Source organism: Gobius niger (genome assembly GCF_951799975.1).
Source record: "Gobius niger genome assembly, chromosome: 11".
Lineage (NCBI taxonomy): Eukaryota > Metazoa > Chordata > Actinopteri > Gobiiformes > Gobiidae > Gobius > Gobius niger.
Genome location: NC_136862.1, coordinates 21,297,341 through 21,325,273, shown reverse-complemented (window position 1 = coordinate 21,325,273; position 27,933 = coordinate 21,297,341). Strand labels below are relative to the sequence as shown.

At 39.8% G+C, this 27,933-nt stretch overlaps 5 protein-coding genes across 5 annotated transcripts; 1 reads left to right on the top strand and 4 right to left on the bottom strand.

The window, feature by feature from the left end:
• Positions 1–1,168: 1,168 nt before the first annotated feature.
• LOC306970673 (uncharacterized protein) lies at positions 1,169–6,773 on the bottom strand. Its single transcript, XM_079566702.1, has 5 exons — positions 6,141–6,773; positions 5,015–5,040; positions 4,003–4,242; positions 3,462–3,595; positions 1,169–1,826 (listed from the first exon to the last, which is right to left on the bottom strand). Exons 1-5 carry the CDS (start codon positions 6,691–6,693, stop codon positions 1,178–1,180), a joined length of 1,602 nt encoding a protein of 533 aa, XP_079422828.1. The 5' UTR covers positions 6,694–6,773; the 3' UTR covers positions 1,169–1,177.
• A 1,830-nt stretch (positions 6,774–8,603) lies between these two features.
• Positions 8,604–9,233, bottom strand: LOC306970172 (claudin-like protein ZF-A89; the record flags this gene model as incomplete). The annotated part of the gene is made up of 1 exon (XM_079566050.1): positions 8,604–9,233. One exon carries the CDS (start codon positions 9,231–9,233, stop codon positions 8,604–8,606), a length of 630 nt encoding a protein of 209 aa, XP_079422176.1.
• A 1,400-nt stretch (positions 9,234–10,633) lies between these two features.
• Positions 10,634–11,560, top strand: cldn29 (claudin 29). Its single transcript, XM_079566049.1, has one exon. The coding sequence runs from the start codon at positions 10,637–10,639 to the stop codon at positions 11,264–11,266; it is 630 nt and encodes a 209-aa protein (XP_079422175.1). The 5' UTR covers positions 10,634–10,636; the 3' UTR covers positions 11,267–11,560.
• A 7,356-nt stretch (positions 11,561–18,916) lies between these two features.
• LOC306970169 (claudin-4-like) lies at positions 18,917–19,600 on the bottom strand. The gene has a single exon (XM_079566047.1). The coding sequence runs from the start codon at positions 19,567–19,569 to the stop codon at positions 18,931–18,933; it is 639 nt and encodes a 212-aa protein (XP_079422173.1). The 5' UTR covers positions 19,570–19,600; the 3' UTR covers positions 18,917–18,930.
• Positions 19,601–20,838: 1,238 nt separating this feature from the next.
• Positions 20,839–21,784, bottom strand: LOC306970170 (claudin-4-like). The gene has a single exon (XM_079566048.1). The coding sequence runs from the start codon at positions 21,708–21,710 to the stop codon at positions 21,072–21,074; it is 639 nt and encodes a 212-aa protein (XP_079422174.1). The 5' UTR covers positions 21,711–21,784; the 3' UTR covers positions 20,839–21,071.
• Between the last annotated feature and the right edge of the window lie 6,149 nt (positions 21,785–27,933).

The following is a 27,933-nucleotide window of genomic DNA, read 5'->3' as shown; positions in this document are numbered from 1 at the left end:
TAAATTTAAGACGAATTTAGTCGACTTTGCATTGATAATATTCATTATAATCATATTTAATCTTGTTTCTCTGCTTCATGGAGCTGCTCCACATGAACAAAGCTCAGAGCTGATCCTTTGGCAGTGAATTTAGATGATCTGAGGCTCTTTCAGACGGTCAATTGAAGTTTGGATGATTTTAGTCTCTCCTTTTCATTTTTATTTAGTCTTATTTTAGTCGACCAAAATATCTGGACATTTTAGTCATAGTTTTAGTCTCACGAAAAAGTTTTAATTTAGTTTTAGTCCAATTTTAGTCGACAAAAATAACACTTTGACTAAAATTAAGACTAAATATTTTAGTCGACGAAATGAACATAGCTTGACTCACATGAACTGTAATGAAATGGACATTGTGCAGCTTGTTTGCCTCTCAGGTTGTCCATTGTTAATGTAAATGTAAACAAATGTAGTCACGATTACATTTGCAATAGTGCGATAAACTGAAGGAACTGTTCACCTCCTTTGGGCCCGTAAACAAAGACATGTATCTTTTGTGACTGGAGGCCACTTTGGCGCTCAGCCTGTTTGCTCTGTCACCACTCGTAAAACTAGACCGACAACTCTGCAAGTTTTTCAACATTTGTCAGTTCAACAATGGGCCAGTTTAAAAGAAAACAGCACACAATTAAAAAAAAAAATGAATGATCACAGTTTAATAAGTACAAATACATTGAAGACATTTAAAGAGTCGCAGCGGTCCGTTACATTTAACATGTAATGCAGTGTAAAAACATCAAAGTTACAAAAAATGAAAAAAAAAAAAAAAAACATTTCTTCTGTGCAACACATGAGGACTATGTGGAATAAAATAGGAAAACAAAAAGGCATAACATACTCTCAGAAAAAATACAGGTGATTGTTTGACATGTAAGGAACAGTGTTACAATGACTACATTGTAACAGAAAACAAATACCTTGAGGCGCCGGCTGCATCCATATACAAATACATAAAAGTTTTACAGTTTTCACATTTAGTTTGTCCTTTCAACTTCAAACTTTGAAACTACTGTGGAATAAGCACTGTCTCTGCACTATTACAAAACAAAAAAGAAAATACAGTTGTGCAATGACACAATATATTTTCCCATATGCAGTAAATTGTCCCTCTCCTCTTTTGTCCATATCTTTGGTGTCTTTACACATAGGCCTTGCTGGTTGCCACAGAGCGCGCGTTGGAGTATTTCACATCATAATCATTTTCTTCCCTGGGGGGGCAGGAGCTGCAGAGGAGACCACCCCCCAGAAACAGCAAACCGGCCGAGCCCCATCCGATGTACAGCGAGGCCCCGAGCTCCCTCCTCTGCGCGTTGGTCATAACCGGGTTGTAGAAGTCCCGGATAATGGTATTGGCGGTCCAGCAAACAGGGATCAGCACCATGAGCCCTGCAATGATGAAAACAATCCCCGACGCAATGGCCACTTTGCACTTTTGCCTCTCGTCGTGCACGAAGTTGGTGCATTTCCCGCCCACGACCCCGAGGAGGATCCCGAACACTCCGGCGATGATGGCGATGACGGTCAGGGCGCGCGCGGCCTGCAGGTCTTGAGGTAAAGCGAGCAGGGAATCGTAGACTTTGCACTGCATTTGGCCAGTGCTTTGGGTCACGCAGTTCATCCAGAGGCCTTCCCAAATCACCTGTGAAGTCACGATGTTGGCCCCGATGAAGGCGGTGACTTTCCACGTGGGCAAAGCGCAGATGATGATGCTCCCAAAGAAGCCGATGATGGCGAGGACAAGGCCAAGCATCTGCCGACCAGTGGACACCATGCTGGAGGGATGAGGGCTTCAACAAAAGGAGAAACCAAAAAAGTGACGCAGGCGAAATGTTGCTGTTATGAGCAGGTTAAGACTCAGGAGTGTTTGACAGTGGGCCTTCAGGTGCAGTACTTGTAGCTGCAGGAGGGGGCGGAGCCAATAGTTTCTGTGGAAATGTGGACAAACTTGACTGAGATGGATTGAGTGGAAACGCATTTGAAAAGAATGGTAAATTATTAATATAAAGCAATTGTCCAATTGAATAGTGAGTCTGAAAGTAGAGCTTTGATCAATGATGAATTGCGGGAACGCCTATAAATAAATGTCTCTCAACTTGGGCGTGGCTTTATAAAGGATTAAAAATGCAGATTCAATTTTTGTTTTATAATTTTAAACATGAAAATATTGAACTGGTTACAAATAAAATCGTATAAAGTCAGAGTGAAAATATTTAAAAGATACACTAAAATGAGTGGTTGAATTGAAATGACTTTGTTACATCCATCCCACTTCAGCCAAAATGTTTGGGTCAGACCTCAGTTTTATTCTTGAATTGAAGAAAAGTGAATGTGTAAGTAAGTAAACTTTATTTGTTTAGCACTTTTCACAGACACAAAGTCACAAAGTGCTTCACAGTGAAAACAAATAGGAAAACATCTTCAATGTGGTTATGTGAAATGTTTCAGTAAACTGAAATAAATAGAAGTGAGTGGAGATTTCAACTTGAACAATGTTTTTTTTATTTTTTATTATAGCCCAGTTTTATGTGAGAAAACAAAAGCAAAAATTTACATTCAGTATTTTATTATTTCATTCAATCTTAGTCATGGAAAATACCCCCTTTTTTTTACAGGATAAAATGACAGGGAAATGACCTTATTGGGAAATGAAATCCAGGAAGTAATCGTTCAAAAACACATGACTTTTTCCATACAAGGGCATGTTCCTGTCTGACTCATCAGCACAGCACAGCGCCTCTCGTGGTTTTGGTTTGTTACTGCAGCGGAGTGGATCGACCTGAAACTGGCTCCTGATCAGTTTCAGGGGCCAATTAACACTATTAACACACTAATGTCTGGAGAATTTACTTTCAGTTCACAGCATTAATATTACATTACAACAAACTAACAACTATTTAGCATTGTGTGAGGATTAGAAAGGCATACTACTGTTGTAAGACTTGGAGTAAAGTGAAGTTGAAGCAAAGTATGAAAGTATAAAACACAAAAGATGTCACAGCTACATCATAATGAAAAGCATTTACAAATTGTTATAAATAATTTAGCTAAATAAAGTAAAATTACATTCAACAAACATAACTTATTATGTCAGCACCTTTTCTTTTTTTGTGCCAGTTAACATTGACCCTCACAGGGAGACAGGAGCCCAAAAAGGAGCAGGATACTGTGAAATAGGCTCTCTACCCCACTGCCCCTGACTGTACACAGACTCAGGCAAATTCACTGGATATGCATATCGGGACGTCCTGTTTGGGAATGAGCCTGTCCTATCTGATCTTATTGTTCCTGCATTATCAAAGTAGGTAAAATGTGAATAATCAGAAGGAGGAGGTTGCGTGTTTTTCTTCCAGCAGACCAAGCCGATGAGGAGAGCAGACACCAGTAACAGGAGAGAGGAGACGAGGCCTACGTAGACGGAGGACCCCACGTCCCGTTTCAGGGACGCGGCCACGAGCTGATCGTTGTTGATGGAGGTGGTAAAGGCAGCCGACCAGCTGACCGAAACAAGACACAGGACGCAAGAGAGGGCGCACAGAGCCCCGCCCAAAATACAGGCCTAGGGAAAGACAGAGGTAAAAGTTAATGGGCCAATACATTGCACAGGGATAAAATCTAAGAACCGTCAACAACTATACACAACAGACTTATTTGTAAAAGAACTGAGCTCTATAGCACACATATATCTAAGCTTTTGCAATGCTTATCTATTGCTGCTATTGACTTGTTTTAATTGTCTGTTTATTTAGTCTTTCTCATTGTGTCTCTGAAGCTTAAGAAATGCTCTCCCACTTCAAATACCCCTCTGTTTAATTATGTATTTTCAATTGATTGTTAATTGTTTACCAAGCAAGCTGCGTTTTGTGCCCCATTTTAACTTTTTTGACTGTATCTCCACACGCAGACTTTAACACTGTATTCACTTTCAAACCTTCAGGCCCATTGCAATGATAATGAACACTTTACCTTCTTTCTGCTCGGACTTCTCCTCCAGTTTTGTTCCGGGTCGGGGTCCTCTCCTCTGCAGTTCGCCACCCCTCCACCGAGCAGCGCCACCATGAACCCGAGGAACCCGGAGATAATGGAGATGATAGAGAGAGCGCGTCCCGCCTGCAGGTCCGTGGTCAGAGAGGGCGATGTTTGCCGCTTACACTGCATCTGCCCTGTTGCCTGGACGACACATTGCAGCCACAGACCGTCCCAAATCTACAACACACGACAAGGGACATGGAGACCGTGGGAAAATGAAACTGTTCTCATGAAAGGCCAAAAACTACTGTTTTATTTTATTTATTTATTTCAATTAATGTTCACAGATACGGTCACACAGGCGTTTCTCACAGGACTATATATTTAGAACTGACTTACCGATTGAGCAGTTACGACATTTGATCCAACAAACGAAGTCTCTCTCCACATCGGGAGCGCACACGTCAAAATCACCCCGAAAACCCCCACGATGCACAGGACCAGGCCACCTATCTGCCGGCCCAGTCCGGCCATGTTATCGCTGGTATTTTACAATATCTACGGCCTAATTCCCGCGTCGTTCGCTGTGAGACCTGCAGACTGCTGAAAAAGTGCACATTTAGTTTCAGTCAGATGACACTCTTTAAACACATCTTCAAGACAACACCTCGGAGACAAATAAAAGCTCGTTTTTCAGGATTTTTAAACACACTGTGGGCGTCACATGTTACATACAATATCTGCGCTTTTAAGCAATTATATACAATAGTTTGAGAAAAATTAGAAATATATACATCAGAACAAAGGTTTATGTGTTGTTGTATGTTTATGCTTGGTAAATGTATCTTTACATTTTGACAGAAATAGGCATTCTAACTTTTGTTTCAAATAAAACCTCAAATGTATATAGTTTTGGTTGGTTTAATGGCTAGGAGAGTAAAGTTATTAAAGATGCCTCAAGCCTGGGTTTGCAGGATTGCAATCTATTTTTAAAACCACAAGATGTCACCAACAAAGCAGTAAGCTCAATAAATGCTGCAGGGAGACAATGTTTTAGACAAGTTAATGTACAAAATGTAATCATTTTTAATTTGAAATTTTAAAAGAAACAAACAAAAAAGAAAACACTTTCTTGATCAACATTACATCATTATGACATTGACACTAGGAACAACATAAACAGAATTATTTGTATGATCCTTAAAACTCTAATACTCAATAGAGGCATTTCTCCTTCAATGATCAAAGTGACAAATGATCAGATCTTTTTTTTTCTTTCCTATAGTGTATGCTATGCTTTATACTCAATACAAAGGCTACATACAAAGAGACTTGCGCTTTTGCATAAAAATCTGAAAATGATTGTCGCTTTATACACCATAACAATAAGTAATTAGAATGCGAAGTATTAAATTTACTTTCATCTGTTAGTGAAGCCTATAATTCTGGCATTGAAAACACTTCACATATTTGGACAAAAGGATTTTAACCTCTTAACCCCCGCCTTAACCAAGTGCATTTTCTCCAGTTAAGCTTTACCCAAATCTTAAAGCTTCCAGCGTATAGGCCAGAGTCACGGCTCATTTCAACCTCATTTAAAATCATTGAAACAGATTTTTTGTTGCTTTTTTGTCACTTTTTTTATCACGTTTTTGTCACTTTTTTGTTGCGTTTTCATCCTCATTTTAGTCTCATTCTTGTTGCTATTATGTCGCTAGTTGTTTCAAGAAGTTTTGAGAGTTGGGTAAAGCCAAACTAGAGAAAATGTGCTCGGTTCAGGCAGGTGTTAAGAGGTGAAAATGTACATACACATGGTAAATACTATCTAACAGGTGATAAATTAAGTACGATCTATGATTATTATCATTCAACTATCACGGATCCTTGCGCGTGAGCTATTTAAAACTTGGCAGAAGAATGTAACCTACATATCTCAATATCTAAAAACAAACAGTAAAACGTTTGTTAGTTCAATGCAAGATTTAAATCAGATTTTTTTCTCATAGTCAAAACCTGGAGCCAGTGGAACTGTGGCACCTGCACCACATGTTGAGAATCAACACTGTTGTCCAAAAGTCTGTCATGTTGAAATAGTCTGTTTTAAGCTGCAGTCCATGTGTCATTCCCGCACTAACAACCATAGGTGCTGCACAGGACGCCTCCTCCGATCAACAGCAACGCACCAGATGCCCATCCCACATAAATGCATGCCCCCAGCTCCCCCTTCCTCCCTTCAAAAGATGACGGGTTATAAAATCCAGTTATAATATTGTGCGCCGTCCAGCTAACAGGTATCATGCAGAGCGCCCCTGCAATGAGGAACACAATCCCACCTGATAGCCCCAAGTTAGCCTTCATCCTTCTGTCGTGTCTGTAGAAGTTTGAGCATCTTCCTCCAACCACAGTCAGCCCAATCGCGATCAGACTCACCCCAATAGAGGCACAGACCATGGCCCGGGCCGCCTGCAGAGACTCAGGGAGCGCCAAAATGGAGTCGTAGGCTTTACATTGAGCATGGCCCGTGCTCTGGATCACACAGTTCATCCAGATGCCCTCGTAGAACACCTGCGCAGTCACAATGTTGGAGCCGATGAAGGCAGACATCTTCCACATAGGCAGACCACAGATGAGGATGGTGCCAAGAAAGCCGATTATGGCCAAAATAATCCCAACAATCTGGGTCTGCATGGTTTCAAAATCCCAAAACTCATGTGAAGCTCAATATGTTTTGAAAAAAGATCAGAGAAAGTTTTGCGTAAACAGCGTAGATGGTGGTTTCCTTGTTTGCAGTGCTGGTATGAGAGCAAAAGGGAGGAGACTAAAGTTACTTTGTAGATCAGGTTTCTCGCTCGTCCTGATTCCTGCTCTGAATGAGAGACTATGAGGAGAGAGTGGACAAAAGGCCTTGTGTAGACAACAAAATGTCCCTGACCTGATTAAATAACAGGTTGGTTTTGTATTGGAAAAAGAGAGGTTTCTGGAAATAATCACATGTCTGCATAAAAGATGTGATGTGAATTAGATATGCAAAGATGTTAGGTAAATAAAAGGATAATATAACCCATTTTTGCTGTAATGATAGTGAATAGTGGTGGACACAGCTCCATATTTCCCCTGTAGTACCATGAAACTTTCAGCCATCACTTCTTTCAGATTAGAACTCAAAAAGTGTCGCTTCAACAAATTTGGAACTGATTTAAATGTTTGATAAAGGCACATTTTAGTTTCCTCTAACACAGGCAAATCTTAGAGCAAAAAAGATAATGATCTTCACATCACAATAACCTCAATTCCACAAATCCGATCATGGTTTTGCTGCACATAAACCACATTGACAGTATATTTTTACAGTCCACTTTAAACCTTTCAGCCAACATCGAAACGGCTATGTTTATATGAGACCAAAAATCTGATCATAATTTGATTTCTGGGGTTCTCAGATTATTAAGGAGACATGTAAACATAATCTGTGCCTAAACTAAACTACCAAAAATCATTAAAAGATATAAATAAATGAAAATACTAAAAGCATTTAAGCAAATAATAAAAGATGAATAATCACAAAAGTTGTCCATGAAATAAATCTGATTAGTTTGAGAGCAAGTGTGCTGACAGTTGAGTGGTTTAGGCTGCTGCACATATGCAGAACATTATACCTGCTTAGTGTTGTGAGTGCGAGTCCCTGCTGTTATTTGAATTGTCTCTTCATTCCTCACCCTAGCCTTTGTGTTTTATTTTTTTTAATTACTTCTGAAAACTGAACCAGATTTGAACCCTTGAGTAGCTAAACCTGTGCTGTGTCCATTGAGCTACTAAGCACAAGACGCTGCTTCCACATGGAGCACTTTGACTCCAATTCCAAATATGGAGGCACAATCACCTGGTTCAGCAGCTGGGCTTGATTGAAAAGAGTGCGGAGCCAATCCAGTTACTCTAAAAAGTCACATCTGCACTGGCTCATATAGCAAAAGTTTTTGGATTCTCCAATTTCTGAGGCAAATGTAAACGTATCAGATCTGACTGGCTACCTTTACATTGTCAGGAATATCCGAACCTAATGCGGCATTGGCCAAATTGTCACATTGCAACCAGCTTTGACTGCAAATCACCTGCCAAGAGCGTTTCTAAATAGTAATTTACTGGAGGCCTCTGAATAGTGCCAATAGGCTTAGCCAGAAGGAGAATTAGTGACCAAGGTGACATACTAAAAAAAAGGTTTTAAACTGGTTGAGAGATTAAATTGTAGTACACATGTTCAGAAACAAAAATAAAGACTAAAATGTGAGAATGTAGAAAGGTCAGCTGCGATCACTGGCATTGAGGCACTAAAAACCTGTTAAGTGTAGCATTCGCCAGCCTTGGTGGTTATTTAAACAAGTTGGACGTAAGCTTGCACATACATTGGAACTCAAAATCCTGAATACTAAAGTGAAACGTACCTGCCATCTAAAGTTACATGATATAGCTTTAGACCGCATCAGCTGTGAAGTACTTTTAAAATAGACAGAGAATGTAAAATAAAGTTGAATTTATTAAAACAATTTTAAAAACATTAAATCATTTCATTTCTGTGTGCAGATTTGCACATTTGAAGGTTTTCAGACGTAGGCCCCGCTGGCAGTGGAGCGAGGAGCAGAGTATTTGACAGAATACCGGCTGTCCTTTTGCTTGTTGCACTGGCAGCACAGGAGGGCACCCCCAATGAGGAGCAGTCCAGCGGACCCCCAGCCGATGAACAGGCAGGCCCCAAGCTCCCTCCTCTGGGCTTCAATCATCATAGGGTTGTAGAAGGTGCGGATGATTTGGTTAGCAGACCACGACACAGGGATAAGGCACAGGATCCCACCAATGATGAACAACACGCCAGCAGTGATGGCCACTTTCATTTTGGCGCCCTCATCCTCCACACAGTTGGTGCACTTGCCTCCAGCGATGGCGAGAAGCATGCCGAGCAACACGACCAGGATGGAGATGACGACGAGAGCGCGGGCAGCCTGGAGGTCCCGAGGCAGAGCCAGCATGGAGTCGTACACCTTGCACTGCATCTGGCCGGTGCTCTGCTTGACACAGTTCATCCAGAGGCCCTCCCAAAAGGTCTGAGCCGTGACGATGTTGCTGCCAATGAAAGCGGAGACCTTCCACATGGGCAGAGCGCAGATGATGATGTCTCCGATGAAGCCAACGGTTGCCAGAAAGACGGCGAGGATCTGGAGGCCTGCGGATGGCATGGTTCAAAAAGGCTGGATCACAAAGTCTCTGGGCTGAGTAAGAAGTGTCAGACTGTAACAGCACCAAACAGCAACATGCTCATGAGGCTCCACAGTGCTGCTTTTAAACTGGTCAGGTGGGCCAGAGGCTTACGTCTGATTGGTTAGTTTGATAATTGGAAGATTGGGAACACCTGTGCTCACTAATTTGCTGGGACTCAACATAACATTTGACAGACAGCACTAGTGTAGTGATGTCATCCAGTATGAACACATTAGATTGTCTTATGTGTATTATCTTTGTTTGTTTCATAAAATTGAAATTCCACCATGGTGTTTCTGGACAAAGAAGAAGAAGAAGAAGAAGAAGAAGCCTCACATAGACCTCATTGTGATCAGGCCAATCGCATTCACCTGTGTGGACCAGCCCACCTGCTGCACCGGGACGTTTCAAAAGTTTGATCATTGGCTTGAATTGTGCCAGAAGGTGAAAAAGAGTATGTTCTATTTTTGTATGGTATAATTTAATGTTAAAGTAAACCTGTATTTGCTTATATTGCCACATTACTGCACCACAGCTATGAAGGCCTTGCAGATGCCTTTCAAGGTAACTTTGTTAGCTTCTCTTTGATGGGAAAGAAAAACAGAATGTCTGTGTACCTCGTGAATCTTTGTTTTGTGGAGTTTACAGACTAGTAACAGTATGTGTATATTTGGCGAAAATAAAATTGCTCTGTGAATACTTCCTTGTCATGTGTTTGATGTATTATTACCCACTTTAATACTGTATATTCCTTAAACAATTTTTTTGCGTTTGGTTTATTTGCTATAAGCCGCAGTTGTTCATTGAGATGCATGTTTAACAATTGTATCAACATCCATTGGACAAAGTGTGTCAAACAAGTTGGTGACCTATTCACCAGTGTGTTACAGTAGCTTTGCTTTTTTTTCACCCGATGTTGCACATTTTTCACATTATGAAGCGTTTTTGAGTCTGCACGGTCAGTTGTGGAGTTTTTGATAGGTTATATTGTGCAAACGATTTTCTATTTAATTAAATTCTTAGAATAGTGTACTGTTTGAACAAAAGAAAAAAAAAGTAACATCATATAAAACAGTGTTTACAACAAATCACTAAAAATGAGGATGAACATCAAACGGTCTATGTCCTCTTTTTTCACACTTTGAATGTTATGACCCCTCTTTTAACTCCAAATAAAGCGCTGTACAGTCTCCCTTTTGACTGGGGACCACAGTGAAAGTCTTTCTAGTTGTTCAGGGGCCACTGAACTCAATGTCAGAGTGATAGATGCTTGTGTCTTTGCTGTCTGAAGCCACCGCCCACAGTGAACATGGGCTGCCCTGTGTAGCCCATATAAAACATTAGCGCTTTCTGAAAACCCCTCACAGACTGAAGAGAAACCATGGCATCTCTGGGGCTGCAGATTCTGGGAGTGGGCCTCGCCATCCTGGGATGGATTGGCAACATCCTCATCTGCATGCTGCCTATGTGGAAGGTGTCCGCTTTCATTGGGAACAATATAGTGGTCGCTCAAACTATATGGGAAGGTCTGTGGATGACCTGTGTGGTTCAGAGCACTGGCCAGATGCAATGCAAAGTGTATGATTCGCTGTTGGCTCTACCTCCGGACCTCCAAGCTGCGAGAGCAATGGTCGTCATCGCCATCCTTTTCTCCTTATTTGGTATTTTGCTGTCAGTAGTTGGAGGAAAGTGCACGACATGCATTGACGACAAAGGGGCAAAAGCTCGAGTGGCCATTTCAGCCGGGATTTTCTTCATTTTAAGTGGAGCGTTGTGCCTGGTGACTGTGTCTCTGCCAGCGAATACCATCATTAAGGACTTCTATAACCCCTTAGTGCCAGATGCCCAGAGGAGAGAGCTTGGTGCATGTCTCTATGTGGGATGGGGCGCAGCAGGACTAATGCTGGTCGGAGGGGCGCTGCTCGGCTGCCAGTGTCCCACCAGAGACGACCGGTACAACGGACCCAAGTACTCGCCCAAATCCACCACACCGGCCAAGGAGTTCGTCTGAAGGAAATGCAAGATTAACATTTGAGTAAAAGACTTGGACAATTAAATGGCCAAATACAAGTGATTTTGCAGTCGTGTGTCATTTTCATATAGCTATGCTAAAATAATCACCATATGTGGCATCTTTCAATCGTATTTTTGATTAAATAGGTAGTTAAAGTTGTCACTATCATCACTCTGTATCAATGTGTCTCAAAGCTCTCAAAATGACAAGTGTTGATCATGTGGGTTGTGCTGGAAAGTGTATTTAGCTTTTTACATAAACTTGGGCTGTGTTATTTGTCATGGTGTAAAATAAAATATAATGCAACATTAAAGGATTGGTCATGAATCATTTTAAATCAACTGGAAATATGTGTAAATAGATTATTTTTACAATAGTATTGGTTTTATGTTCATAATTGTCCTTAAATTGACAGAATGGTGGTCTCAACTTATAGCACATTTCTATCTTCATTAAGCCCAAAGTTCTTTACAGTAAGGAACCAGTCACCCATTCACACTCATTCATGCACCAATGTACACAGACACTGCGTACATTTATTAAGGGATGAATAAGAGGCTGCAGGGAGTCCCCCTGAGAACCACGTCATTCTCTATTCAAAGCAAAATGACAATTTATGGCTGAATTGCTTATCGTAAAGCGCCTCTTTCACCACTGTCTACTGTCTGCAGCTTTAGACAAAAAAAATCATCTCCACTGTTGAATCTGCCGAGCTCTTTTGTTTCACCTGTCCAAAGGTTTGAATATATCAACAAGACAAAGGCACTCTACTAGATTTAGGAGATTCTCAGCGTCCTGGCTGTGGCAGATGTTGCTCCATGTTGGCCCCTGTGTGAATAAATACTCATTCTTTGAGGGGTGTAACCTGTGTCTTAGCAACGTGCATTCAGGAACCACTGTAGTCTCCAGTCCGGTCCGGTTCAGGCCTGATTCAGACAGTAAATTCTTGTCCTAATACAAGAGTGAGGGGGAGTGGCAAACAGAGCAGGGCAAATACTGGGCAGAGATACACAGGAGTCACATCAGTCCATTTCTGAGAATTCCTGAAGACTGGCAACACGACTATTGGGTGGGAATGTTGTTGATGTTTGGAAACTGCCAAAAATGTATTAAAATACTCAAAATACAAGAAAAGTAATTGAAAAATAAGAATGAGTAAAGAAATGCTCAGGTTGTTTTATTTTTGACAGTATTGTTATTATTTTTATTATTATTATAACATTTTGTTTTTTAAAATAAAAGTCTCCTTAAAAGGACTATACGGAGTTTAAAAATGTTAAAACTAAGTATTTTCATCCCCCTACATGTTCCAGCCATGTTCTAATGTGTAGAATGAGCCCAGACCTGTTCACCACAAATACCTCTAAGATCCTGCACTGTCACTCAGAAAGGTGTTAATTCGGGTCCGAATTGTCGTCATGCACGAGCTTAATATAGAAGCTGCAGTTACGCGTAAGACCTGAGGTGGCAGTAGTGAGCATAAAATGACTAACTTGCATCTAGCCCCTTTAAAAGGCACTATACCTGAACATTTGTTTTAGTACATCGTAAAACTCAGACACTTGTGAGAAAAACACACATTTTAAAGATTCTGTATCCATTTTATGAAGTTTCAGGTGAGTTTTGTTGCATTTCTGTGACAGCGACCCTGAAAAGTGACCCTGGCAGATGTGAAATGTGCCTATAAACCTGTCCCTGTGAAGAATCCGGATGCTGCGAAGTTTGGAAAGTTAGGAACAAGTTCGGACCAAAACTAATATTTTCTCGTGGCTTCCTTTTTTCCTTTTTTTTAATAAAAAAACAAAAAACAGTTATAGGGCCTTTAATGTGTGGGTGTGGTTAGTCAGTTGTGATGAGTGAGAATAACAACGGCCGTTCATTGTTTTGAAAGTAACAAAAGCCTTCAGTTGGAAGACAAGGATGTGCACATTGGTGTCTGTAGGTGGTGGTGATTATTTAATTATCCTGTACTGGAAAAAGAAAAAACATAGTCCCAGAAACAAGTAAAATAGGTAATCCAGTGATACACATGTTGTCTTAAAACAGTTTATTCTGACAGATTCAGGCTGGAAGTGCATTGCTTAGTTTTGGTTGTTCTTTTCCCTGAGTAAAAACCTCAGAGAAACAGTAACAGTGCTGTGTAATTGTCCAGTGAATTTATTCACAAATGCACCCAGACTATATATTAGTCTAGTACGAAAATCTGAAATTGTAACTTTTGTGGTTCCGGAATGTTAGGGGTTGGCAACCTTGTTTTTATGTTAATATAAGATGTTGGGAACATATTTCATGAATATGCCAATCGCGTATCGCCTTCGTTTGTTTTTTATTGAAGAAATAAGAAGAGAATGTTTACCAAAAAGTCGCACCTTAAATCATGCACTATCTGTCAGATAAAATGAAATATCTGCAATATTAAACAAGATTTTTTCATGAAATTTGCACTGTATGTGTAGTTTGACAATATCTCACTTCACAGAAAATCTTAGGTTTATAGATTTAAAAATAAACAAATTATGTCAGTTTTTTCATAGTGGAAACAAGATGGCTGCCATAACTGAACTGGCTGATAGTCAGTTCAATTGTTGTATCTTCAAAACGATACCAGATTTTCTGAAATAATTTACACTGTATATACACTATATCAACCTCATGAAGTATGCAACATTCCATCTTCATCAGTTAATGCATCAATAAATTACATTAAATTTAATCTGTGAATGTTAGCTGAAATGGCTCATTTCCATCGATGTACTGTTGTCACATAAATTGAAATATTGTCAACAAGAAATTAGATTTTCTCATGAAATTTGCACTGTATGTGTAGTTTGACATGATATCACTTCACAGGAAAGTTTTGCTTTATAGGTTTAAAAATAAACTAATTATGTAAGTTTTTTCATAGTGGAAACAAGATGGCCGCTGTAACTGAACTGGCTGATACTCAGTTCAATTGTTGTATCTTCAGAATTATGCCAGATTTTCTGAAATAATTTACACTGTATATAGACTATATCAACCTAATGCATTATGCAACATTTCATCTGCATCGGTTACTGCATAAATAAATTACATGAAATTTAATGGGTGAATGTTAACCAAAATGGCTCATTTTCATCATGTACTGTTGTCACATAAAATTAAATATCTTCAATATAAAATAAGATTTTCTCATGAAATTGGCATAGTGTGTGTGGTTTGATGTGATACTATCAACTCTCAGGAAATTTCGGCCTTACAGGTTTGAAAATCAACAAAATATGTGAGTTTCATTAGTTGAAGAAGCAAGATGGCCGCCGTAACTGAAACGACTGCTATTCAGTAAAAATGTAATATCTTCGAAATTATACCAGATTTTCAGATGAAAATCTTACAGTATATAGAGTCAATCAACCTAAAGCTGTGTACAAAATTTTATCTTCATACATTAATGTATATGGAAATCACATGAAATTGAATTTGAGTCTAATTATACTATATAAAGAAAACACAGCACAGAGAAGCTTTGCCCCTCAGAAAAACTCCCTCTGTGACCAACATGTCTCACAAACATTGTTTCGGTGGTGCTGATGTTTGAATGTGTTAGTGTGAGGCTGTTTCTAAAGGTGGTCGATCGGCCATTGGCACAATATCACCAATAGTCTCCCTCAGACCAGTTGTGGCTGTGTGATAGTGTATAGAGTCAAATGACCACACATCACTTACAGGTTTATGCATGAATACAGCATAAGAATTTGATCTGAACAATGGGTACTCTAAGTAAAAATATTAAATACAGAATGCATTCAAGGATTATTCTTAATGAATACATGAAATATACAACTTATTTCTAGTCACAAGTATCATCAGCTTTTAGGGCATTTTGATGAATACGTCCATATCCACCTGTGCTTCTCATATCATTTGCTTCTGCATTTTGCTTTATTACAGCAGTTGCATTGGCATTGTGTTATTTTAATATATATACCAGGAATTACACTTTCATTAAACAAACATGGAACTTTATTCCCATTTTTGGACAATGGGCAGACTTTATGATGGACTAATCTCTGTCTCCAGGCGTTAACTGGCTAGAAATAAACTTTGATTTTGACCTGTCGAAAAATGTTCTATAGTTTTGCTCCTACTCCATACAGATAGGGAGTAGCCACACCCTTTCTGCTCAGATCTGTAACCTGTTTGCCTTGCTTTTTGACTTATTGGACTTTGAACTTTGATTGAGTACTGTCCAAGGTTCGCACAGACTGCTAGAATCCTAATCACTCATAGTGAGCTTCCGTAGCTTAAAGGGACTAGATGCAAGTTAGCCATTTTATACTCACTACTGTCCCCTCAGGTCATACATGTAACTGCACCTTCTATATGAAGCTCGTGTATGATGGCAATTCGGACCCGAAGTAATACAGTTTTGGGTGACGGTGCCGGATTTTAGCAGCAGTTGTGGTGAACAGATCTGGGCTCATTCGACACATTAGGACATTGCTGGAACATGTAGGGGGATGAAAATACATAATTTTAACATTTTTAAACTCTGCAAAAGACACCTCCCTAAAGTGACTATACAGACACTTGATTTGTGTCTGTTATGGGACACCTATCTCAATTCGTCAATGCAACAGTGTCGCATGGTTGCGTCGCATATTGCTTATAATTGCTTCCCATAGGCCCCATATTGTGACCCCTGGTATGATGTTGCCCAGTTGGTCGTATGTGACATTTGCCGATGGTGTTCTGCGAAGTGACATCCGTGTTTACTTGTTTCACCGTCTCAGAGGTTGTAACAGCAGTGAGACAGAGACTGCTTGAGAAGGTCAAGTTAGCACTGGACCACATCTGCCAACTGCTGGAGACCTGTCTCAATATAATTTTTTTTTTTTTCATTTGAAAAAAGTTATTTTTTTTTCCTAGTGCATGCCAGCTAAAACCTACTACACCGTCCCATCGATCCATGTTCCTACCCCAACCTATGGCCATGACATCTGGGTAATGACCAAAAGGACAAAATTGCAGATGAAGGCAGTCAAAATGAGTTTCCTCCCCATGGTGGCTGGGCGCACCCTTAGGAGATAGGGTGAGGAGCTCAGTCACCTCGGAGGAGCTTGGAGTAGAGTTGCTGCTCCTTCATTTCGAGAGGAACCAGCTGAGGTGGCTTGAGTATCTGTCTCTGATGCCTACTGGTCACCCTCGGGCGGTGTTCCAGGCATGTCTTATTGGGAGGAGGCCCCCAGGCACGCTGGAGGAACTATGTCTCTGTGGCCGTGTGCCGACTCGCTATCCCCCCAGAACAGCTGGAGGAAGTGCCCTGCCCAGAACAATGTAGTGTACTCAACTCAATCTAAGGAAGAGTGCAGTGAGCAATGCATGTGAAAGAAAAAGCAGCCTCTGTTCCAAAGGAGGTACCAACACCGTAGGGGGCAGCAGTGGCCCACCGTCAAGTGTTCACCCGCATCATAAAGCCACAAATACCTCAAATACTGTGCACATTGTGTGGTTTTCATCTTTGAAAGCTCAACTGTTTGCCCATTGTCCAAAAATGGGAATAAAGTTCCATGTTTGTTTAATGAAAGTGTAATTCCTGGTATATATATTAAAATAACACAATGCCAATGCAACTGCTGTAATAAAGCAAAATGCAGAAGCAAATGATATGAGAAGCACAGGTGGATATGGACGTATTCATCAAAATGCCCTAAAAGCTGATGATACTTGTGACTAGAAATAAGTTGTATATTTCATGTATTCATTAAGAATAATCCTTGAATGCATTCTGTATTTAATATTTTTACTTAGAGTACCCATTGTTCAGATCAAATTCTTATGCTGTATTCATGCATAAACCTGTAAGTGATGTGTGGTCATTTGACTCTATACACTATCACACAGCCACAACTGGTCTGAGGGAGACTATTGGTGATATTGTGCCAATGGCCGATCGACCACCTTTAGAAACAGCCTCACACTAACACATTCAAACATCAGCACCACCGAAACAATGTTTGTGAGACATGTTGGTCACAGAGGGAGTTTTTCTGAGGGGCAAAGCTTCTCTGTGCTGTGTTTTCTTTATATAGTATAATTAGACTCAAATTCAATTTCATGTGATTTCCATATACATTAATGTATGAAGATAAAATTTTGTACACAGCTTTAGGTTGATTGACTCTATATACTGTAAGATTTTCATCTGAAAATCTGGTATAATTTCGAAGATATTACATTTTTACTGAATAGCAGTCGTTTCAGTTACGGCGGCCATCTTGCTTCTTCAACTAATGAAACTCACATATTTTGTTGATTTTCAAACCTGTAAGGCCGAAATTTCCTGAGAGTTGATAGTATCACATCAAACCACACACACTATGCCAATTTCATGAGAAAATCTTATTTTATATTGAAGATATTTAATTTTATGTGACAACAGTACATGATGAAAATGAGCCATTTTGGTTAACATTCACCCATTAAATTTCATGTAATTTATTTATGCAGTAACCGATGCAGATGAAATGTTGCATAATGCATTAGGTTGATATAGTCTATATACAGTGTAAATTATTTCAGAAAATCTGGCATAATTCTGAAGATACAACAATTGAACTGAGTATCAGCCAGTTCAGTTACAGCGGCCATCTTGTTTCCACTATGAAAAAACTTACATAATTAGTTTATTTTTAAACCTATAAAGCAAAACTTTCCTGTGAAGTGATATCATGTCAAACTACACATACAGTGCAAATTTCATGAGAAAATCTAATTTCATGTTGACAATATTTCAATTTATGTGACAACAGTACATCGATGGAAATGAGCCATTTCAGCTAACATTCACAGATTAAATTTAATGTAATTTATTGATGCATTAACTGATGAAGATGGAATGTTGCATACTTCATGAGGTTGATATAGTGTATATACAGTGTAAATTATTTCAGAAAATCTGGTATCGTTTTGAAGATACAACAATTGAACTGACTATCAGCCAGTTCAGTTATGGCAGCCATCTTGTTTCCACTATGAAAAAACTGACATAATTTGTTTATTTTTAAATCTATAAACCTAAGATTTTCTGTGAAGTGAGATATTGTCAAACTACACATACAGTGCAAATTTCATGAAAAAATCTTGTTTAATATTGCAGATATTTCATTTTATCTGACAGATAGTGCATGATTTAAGGTGCGACTTTTTGGTAAACATTCTCTTCTTATTTCTTCAATAAAAAACAAACGAAGGCGATACGCGATTGGCATATTCATGAAATATGTTCCCAACATCTTATATTAACATAAAAACAAGGTTGCCAACCCCTAACATTCCGGAACCACAAAAGTGTTAACGGAGCCCTTTTTCAGATTTTTTTACTAGACTAATATAACATGCAGTATCTTTTCAGTTCTCTCTAAACAGATCAAAACATGAACTATACAAATATAAAATGCAACTCTAGACAATCTTATGACGCTCAAAAATGTGTGAAACACAAAGAAAACTACTGGCAGTTGTTCAATGTTGTTCCTTCTCTAATACAACAATCATTTAAACACACAAAAGAAACTGAAAAGCAAATTGTAGCAGTGGGAGCTGATTTTATGGCCATCAAAGTATTACAGACAATTCACAGTTCAAGCGCCACTTCTCTCCTGTGTCTCTTCATCCTGCACTCACACATAGTCTGCATTGGAGTTGGAGATGCTCCTCGCTGGGATGAACTTGGCGGGTATGTACGGTCGGTCATCTTTGGGAGGGCAGTTGCTGCAGAGTAGGCCTCCCCCGAGCAGCTGCAGTCCCGCTGCACCCCATCCAATATACAGAGACGCTCCCAGCTCTCGTCTCTGCGCCGCGGTCAAGATGGGGTTATAGAAGTCCCTTATCACTGCATGGGCCGACCAGGAAACAGGGATCAGGATCAGGAAGGCTGCTATTATGAAGATCACGCCAGACACGATGCATGTTTTGGCCTTTGCGTTTTCGTCCTCCATGCAGTTTGTGCACTTCCCTCCAACTACAGCCATGAGTACACCGAATATCCCAACTATTATTGAGATAATCACCATCGCTCGAGCTGCCTGGAGGTCTTGAGGTAGAGCTAACATAGAGTCATACACCTTACACTGCATCTGGCCGGTGCTTTGGACAACGCAGTTCATCCATAAGCCTTCCCAAATGACTTGAGCGGTCACAATGTTGGCCCCGACGAAAGCAGTGACGCGCCACATAGGCATAGCACAAGTGATGATAGTCCCCAACCAGCCTACAAACGCGAGCAGGACGCCCAATATCTGGAGACCCTGAGAAGCCATGGTTTCACCCCTCTAGACAAGTGAAGGCGAGAAGCTTCACCGCTTTAAACGCTCTTTTGGTCTTTGGACCGATGTCTTAATAAGATTTGGACTGCCCCTCGTTTCAGGGAGGGGTTAGCGCACAAAAGATTGAGACCTGATATCCAAAAGCTCCTGTTTTTGTCCTCAGTCATTGTTCCTGATGCATTGTCTTTGTTCCCTCGAGCAATGCTTAGAGCTGGGAACAATGGCTGCGGATCCCACCTGTACTCAAGCAAACAGGAGCTAGGCTGTGGGTAAATACTAGACTTCAGAGGCATTCAGATAGCTGAGTGAAAGAATTTATTCTAACCCAACTTTAAAGGCGTACGGATTAGAGACTTTCACAGTGGTGGTAAAGGGTTCTTGACTTCATTATTGATTAAAAGTACAGAATATTTGCACATAGTGTTATTTGACTGTATTCTGATATTTGAGATCAGGAATACTTAGCTTAGATTCACTGACTGTGCGTCATAAAGAAATAATGCATCGAAACCATTATTCAAACCCTTTTTATTTGCTAACAACTATGTTGCCTGACGAAGGCCACTGGCCGAAACGTTGCATAAAGGAACACTGGTGTTACAAGTACACAGTGTGAGAGAGATTTTTCCTGTTCTCCTTATTTGTTAACAACAAAATCGACTTACACGTTTTTGCCTGATAGTTTGCTGAATTCAATAGAAGTTGCTGTCAGTGACACTTGCTTATTAGAGTCAAAGCAACAGGTTTCAATTATGGTCAGGATTTCTCAGAATCCTCTACCATCACAGCAGCAGCAGGTGTATTGTTACTGTTTAACGTTGCCTATAGGCCCATAGTTTGGGAAGGAACAAGTTTTTCAGCTTGAGCGGTTTCATTTAGTGCCGCACCTAAACTTGCTCCGCCAGATCGACACACAATAGATGTGTCTCAGATGCCGTTGGGGATTTTCAATGTGCTCACATTGTTTTTGATTGACGCCAATGACCCATACTTAAACTGTTCATCGTCTATTAAGAAAGGACAGGACTTTATTGCTTGAACATTAAAACTACTGTGGCACAAGTATTACTAAACACATAAGTACCCTTTCAATGAATCAAGAACTTTTATATTTGTTACCAAAATATTTATTTACAGTGTAACTTTCAGATAACATACAATAACAAAAACATTCAGAAACGTGAGTTTACTGTGACACAATGATACAATTCAATGAAACAAATAAAATAGCATTAATACGTTTAAATCCTAATATTGCCCGTGTATAGAAATATGAGTTAGCAGTGTTGCAATGCAATGTCGTAAAAAGAAAACAACTGTGGTGCAAACAGTATGAATAAGCCTTAAATCTCCCATAGGGTGTGGTTCCTTTGTATTTTGCTTCTTTCCAAACCTCTCTCGTACAAGGTATTTCCTTTTGCGTTAAAACACTTTACAGTCAACCACCAGTCACACAAGATTAGCACCGTTCTGTCCATTTAGATCTCCTCAATTATTTATACATAGTCCTTTGTGGGTGCAGATGACGCCTCTGAGCTGGCCGCCATGTACCTCGCTGCATACCCCTCCTCTTTTTTGGGGCATCTACAGCAGAGCATCGATCCTCCGATCAGCAGGAGGGCACCCGCGCCCCATCCGATGTACAGTGCCGCCCCCAGCTCCCTCTTCTGCGCGCTGACCAGCATGGGGTTGTAGAAGTCACGGATGATGGTATGGGCTGTCCAGCACACAGGAACAAGAACCAGGACCCCAGCAACGATGAAAACCACTCCAGCGGCGATAGCAACTTTGGCTTTTGACTGTTTGTCCTCGACGCAGTTTGTGCACCGGCCCCCGGCAACAGCAAGCAGGATTCCCAAGACGCCAACCACAATGGCGATGATGGTAAGCGCCCTAGCTGCTTGGAGATCAGAGCTAAGGGCCAACATAGAGTCATACACCTTACACTGCATTTGACCCGTACTTTGGACCACACAGTTCATCCAGATGCCCTCCCATGACGTCTGCGAGGTCACAATGTTGCTCCCAATGAAGGCAGTGACTCTCCACATGGGGATAGCACAGATGATGATCGCTCCAATCCACCCGATAATGGCCAATGCAGCCCCGAGCATCTGGAGACCACCGGACACCATGTTGAATTAACAAAAAAGGTCCAAAAATTACTTAATAAATGCTGAAGTCTCGGGTCGTCTATGCACGAGTCAGGTGAGTTTGTCTTTGGTTGAGAAGCGACAGAAGCAGGTGGATTTGAGCTCTTCTGTGGAAAGAGGAGGAGCTGAAATAAAGGCAAAACAACAGTGGGACCTGCTCATCCAGTCACACCCACAATGCACCTCCATCCCCCACCTGCTCTGTAGGCAAATGACAAAACATCGCTATCTTGGTTTCAACTGAGACATGTAAATAAGAACATGTTACTATAGATGTTGTTGTATATCTATCTATCACAAATAGGCCTACTTGTTTACAACCTCCTTATCCATTTATTGTTATTGAGGACCCCATAAAAATGGGCCAGTTAAACATTTCAATAAAGGCTTTGATTGCCATGTCCAGATGTTTAGATTTGTTTCTTTTAAAGAAAAGTATGAATGGGGTACTTATCCTTATGTATCAATGTCTGTTGATTATGCTCTGAATATAGCTCAATATACTGACAAATAAAGAGATTATGTTTTATTTACATTTTCCATAGAGTTCTAATAAATTACTTCCCAGGTTTTCCATTATTCATCTCAGGTTTCTCTTTAAGCAGCAGGAAGTGCAGACCGGGTAGACACGGTATTTTTTAATGACGATGGCTGTGTTTAAGATGCCATCATGACCAAATATGGTCTTCCAGTCGGTGATGATGTAATGGGGAAGTGACGCTGTCTGTTTCCATCATGGCGTAAATATTCATGATGTTTGTTTGTTTGTTAATGAGTCACTAAATAGTTTTGGGATAGTTAATAGTATCATTGAAAACCAAACCACCTCACCAAATACATATGTACCAAATGCACTGTTTTCAGTTTTCGTTCACTTACTATAGTACTGTACAGTAGTTTATTTCAACCTATTTATCATAAATCTAACCTTCATTTTCGGTTTAGTCTTTCTGCTGCCTTTTCATTTAATAATGAATTAATTAATTTTTTGATAAACTTAAAGGAGCTATCCTTGATTTTTTCAATTTTCTGTATTGGAATAAAATTTGTTTTGTCCTTTAGTATATGGTAAAAGCAGACATTTATCCAAAAAACACTGGTTTTAAAGCCTTTTAAACAGTCATAAAATGTCAGGCTAGTAGGCATTTTTTACAGTGAAGTGACAGTTTTCCTCCCTGAAAGTTGTGAAACCTGGTTTAAACTCAGTCCCTGTGACAAATGTTGATGTTGTAAATGCATAAGGAAAGTTTGAGATGAGTTTGGACCAGAAAATAGCAATTTGAAATTTGAGTGACCGTGTTTCTTTGTACAATCAGTTATAGCTCCTTTAGCAATTCTGCTATTTCAACAAAGTAATGGCTTAGGACAAGGTATCTGGTTTATTAAAACATAGCGAACGACATGCATAACTGTACATGAGGGCCATGAGTGAATCACAGCTATCTACTTCTCACTAAAATTAATAACAGTCTATGCTATCATGTGGTATAAACATACTGCTCAAAAGAATTAAAGGAAGATGTGCGTAATCTCTACAGAACAAAAAAGGATGGAATAAAACGATGAAATACAGAGATCACAAAGACGTTTTGCAGACAGAAGTCTGATTGTTGTAAGAACATAGATGCCTTTGTTCTTGGTAGTTCACAGGAAAGGAATCACAGGGTGAGATCATAAACAGAGTCGATTTGAGTTCAAATGACATGGATGCCTTTTAAGTATTAATGTTTTTTTTCTACCCATCATAAGTAACCCTTTATGTCACAATCCAGACATTAGAGATAAACTTGGACTCTCACGTTTTGGTGCTATTCTCTGCTTTGTTCATTAGAGGGCAGCAGTCTTCAACCACTTTTCTCATTTTGCAGCTGCACGAATAAGGTGTGCCCTGGATTTGAAGGACTTGAAGAGTCACTGGGAAACAAACTAATCTGATAGTAGAGGGTTTAAGAGGTGAAGAGATTGCATATTTAGGTCAGAATGAAGAAACTGAATTGCACCACAAGAGATGATGAAATTTCAAATCTGTGTGTTCATCAAGTTCTAGTTGTACCTGAATATTTTGTCATTATGATGTCACTAAATTATTCAGTTTGTTCAATTGTAATCCTGTGTTACTTGTGTTACATTTACTACATTCTGTTGACACATTACAAATAAACTTATCTTAGAGGTAGACATTTCATGTATCATTTAGGCTTTGGAATCTAAGTCCCATTTACACTAAGCCAATTTTATTTAATATAGAAGCGTACGATCATGAAAAGATATTTCATTTGTGGCTTAATTGGACCAGCAGAAAAGAAAATTATTTTTGTAAACTAATTTATAATCTAATCTAATTTTCTTGTTTCTTGATATTTCTTTGCTATAATTAAAACACCCAAGACACAGGGGGACACTAGGGTTGCCCGATGTCTTCAAAAGTTTATGTTGAATTTTAATGGAGAATCTAACACTTTTTTTCCGTTATGGTTGTGTCCCTTATAACCCATTAGCAAAATTGGCACTACTGCTGTACAGCACCCCAGCTCCTTCGAGTGGCGTAAAACATGGGCCGATAGAATGCAGGCTGTGGTCTGTCCTATCCCTGGCCACTCCCTCTGCCGTGTTCACTATGCAACTTAATATTCGTGCTGGAAAGTGTGGCTTAAACTTTTGAAAGACAAAACCATATACCTTTTTGAAGAACAAGACATTGCTGACAAAGATCCATGTCCCAGACAGTGTCCATATGTTTCTCTGAAAGTGTTTAAGAACACATGCCCAGAGTCTTCAAAGGATTAATTACTATCTAAGAGTAATTATACAAAGAGCGCCCCCTTTGGACTGACCTAATAAACCCTGTCAATGGAAATGCCCATGTAGAGAGGAAAGTCAGTGATGGGTTAATGCAGTGAATCAAACACTGAGGCGATACTGCTGCTCAAACAGAGAGAGCTGTTAAAAGGGCAGTTCCTGGTTTATGAGGCCAACAGTATCTATGACACTGAGACTGCTGCCTGGGTACTCGCTATTGGAGGATATTAAAGAGGAAAACACACTAAAACAAGTATATTTGGTTTAGTTGCTTCAAAATAACTTTGAATTTGCAGATTGAAATGATATAAACCAAATTGTTTTTCTAGTATATTGGATGTATTTAGCACAAACCAAATGTTCAGAAAGCTAAGAACTAAGTAACTTGTTTACCTTAATCAATCCTTTCCGTAGTCCTTCTAGGGGTAATACAACCTCTCCCTCTGGTGTCTCTGGCCAGAAAACCACAATTGCAACTTTTCCTGCCTCTGGGTCGGAGGCGCAATACACAATAATAGCAGTACAAAGAAGAGGCTAACGGGCAAACAGGCAAAGCTAACTGCGGGCTAGCGCCACTTAAACAGTATTTATAGCCAGGTTTGAGTGAAAAAAAATGATCTCCATTGTGTAACTGGATGTACAATATCCCTCTCTCTTTTTGTCTTCTGTCAGCGTAGTGTTTACTCTCACGGACAATTAATGAGTAAAAAAGCGCAACATGCTACGACACCTGCAGTGCCGCTTATGGCCTCTAGGGGCATGAGTTACTTAGTTCTGCCTAAAAGAGAAAGTCAGTGAACCAAAAAGCTAGTAATATGAATCCAGGCTAATGGCCGCTGGTTGCACTGCTTTATGACAGCGACGCTAGGAACCCAACATTACCCGCCATTGCTGCAGTACCTCCATATGTGGGGGCAGGAAAACAAGCTAGTTTTCCATTAGATAGCATTGCACTTTACACACGATTTAAGCAACTGTAAAGCCCGGTTTCTTTTTTTTTTTTTCTACAGCTAGATATTGCTCCTGTGATAACGCTGGGTTAGTCACAATTAAAGAAACCAGGCGGATTTCCGTAAGGTACATTTTAGAGTCTTTAACAGACCGTTAGCATTAGAGCTAACGGAGCAAGCGTGGCTACGACAGCCGTGATTTCCCTTTCAAACGTGGTCATTGTGGTAAACACGAAAGAGGAGTGGGGAGACGGAGTCTATTATTACTATGATAATACAAATTTAAATTGGTTTTATTTACAGCTACAAAGATATCCAATCGACATTTATTATAGCACATTTAAACATCATTTCTAAAGTGCTGTACATTCGACCATAAACAATATGCAATACTTAGGTCCATCACTAAACAAGTACATAAAGCAATAAACAGATTAAATACAATAACATAACCAAGAACAATGAAAGAAATAAAAGGACACAGAGGACCTGAGGATCATGTGGTGGAAAAAGAATAAAAGTGTGGGGGCTGCTCAGACGTGGAGGGTCAGAGCGTTTTTTAAGGTCAAGATAGCCTTAAAACCTACTTCGGTTGGACTTACTGGCCTCACAGTATCAGCACTTCCACATTGGAGCCATAATCTTACTCTTTTATGACTTCTTTCAGCGTCTGGATTTAGGTTGCTTCAGTTCTAGCTATGACTGGCTCTTTCCCAATCTGATAAAAACTTACTCAATCACACAAACTAGTTACTGACACAGTAAAACCACATTTCATTTTATGTCAAGCTTCTGAACAGGAAGTAGCAGCAGAGCGAATAGCAGTTTCAACATTTGCATGCTCCACATGCTGCAGACAGTCCACACCTCTGAGTACACAAGGAAACAGATAATCCTGCGCTCACCGAAACTCAATTATCAACTCTTATGTGAGATTAACGCAGCAGGGCAGAGGAGGCCGATAACTCTATGGCCAGAGAAATAGTATTTAAGATATTAGCGAGAAGGCTTAATGTGGTCATGGTCGGGTGTTGTGGCGATTACATGTTATTGACACGGGCGGATAGAACCGACTGGACCAGATTTTACAACACAAGAATGGAGAACAGGAAAAATCTCTCGCACACTGTATACTTGCAACACCAGTGTTCCTTTATTAATGCAACGTTTGGCCTGCTGCATCACAGGATTCTGTTCCACAACAGAAGAATGGAACAGCTAAGAAGATGCATGTTTCTTACCATCTTTACCATCTTTACACGGGAAATGACTCTCATACCACAATGAAATGAAAACAGGAGAAGAATGTGTCTTTCTGCCTTAAGTTTCTACCATGTAATAACCATAATTAGTAATTACCATGTTATTACACTGTTAGGCACCATGTATTATGTGTGTATTACTGTCTTGCTTGAGTGTCTTAGTTTAACATGTACGAACAGCGCTTCCGATTTAGACAAAACTGACATCCTTCAGCTTGTCAAACTGTGTGAATGAATAAAAAACAGCTTGCTAATGTTGCTTTTTGTTTTCAAAATCTTCAAACGAATTCACTGTTATTTACTGCAATACGTGACTCAATGGCCGATTCCTTCCGAAACCTCACAATTATCAGAAAAAATTGCCGTTTATCTCCATTTATCTTATCGCAGTCTTTAGCAAACATGTTCTGCTAATATCAAGTGTTCTTGTGCTTTAACTGTGTCAGGCAGTGATAACAGCTGTGGACTGACATTTCCTGATATAACATTGGCCTACATGAGGTTTCTACTTGTGGTTTCAGGATGACTCTTATTTCCAATCACAACATATGGCTATCTTCTTTTTGCTTTTTATCTGATGGGCGTTGTCAAGAGATGCCCCTGGGTTATGATTTCCACTGTCCAACCCTATATGACCCTTTTTATAATGTTTACACAAAACAGGAAGTACATTTTTTTGACCATATATGTGACAAGAAGTAATCTGCACACAATGTTTTTGACATAATCCTCTCCACGAAGCCATTTTCAGCTACTGCTTGTGATGAATGTATTTGAAACAGGTCATGCAAATGAGACTAACTAGTATATTTCCATGTTTTTGTTAAAATGGCCGCTGCGACTCTGCGTGTGGACCAGCATGACATATTACTCTTTAAACGAAAGAATTTCTTACATATGAAAGTAAAAATTGGCACGTTGTCTGTATGCAACAATAAAAACAGTACTCATGTCATAAATACTAAGAGCAAATACAGTCCAACCTATTCATGAAAGGGCCTTTTAGATCTATAAAAGATATTTAGAGTCTAGTTTGTCATTAACCACATAACCTCAGCGCTGTACAACACAAATGAATCGTAACAGGCAGCTTTTAAAGATTACATTTTAAAGTAGTCACACTTTAGGTTCGAACTGAATAATGATCTCATATAAACATTACGAGCATGGCCGGTGCTGTAAAATGTTGCCATA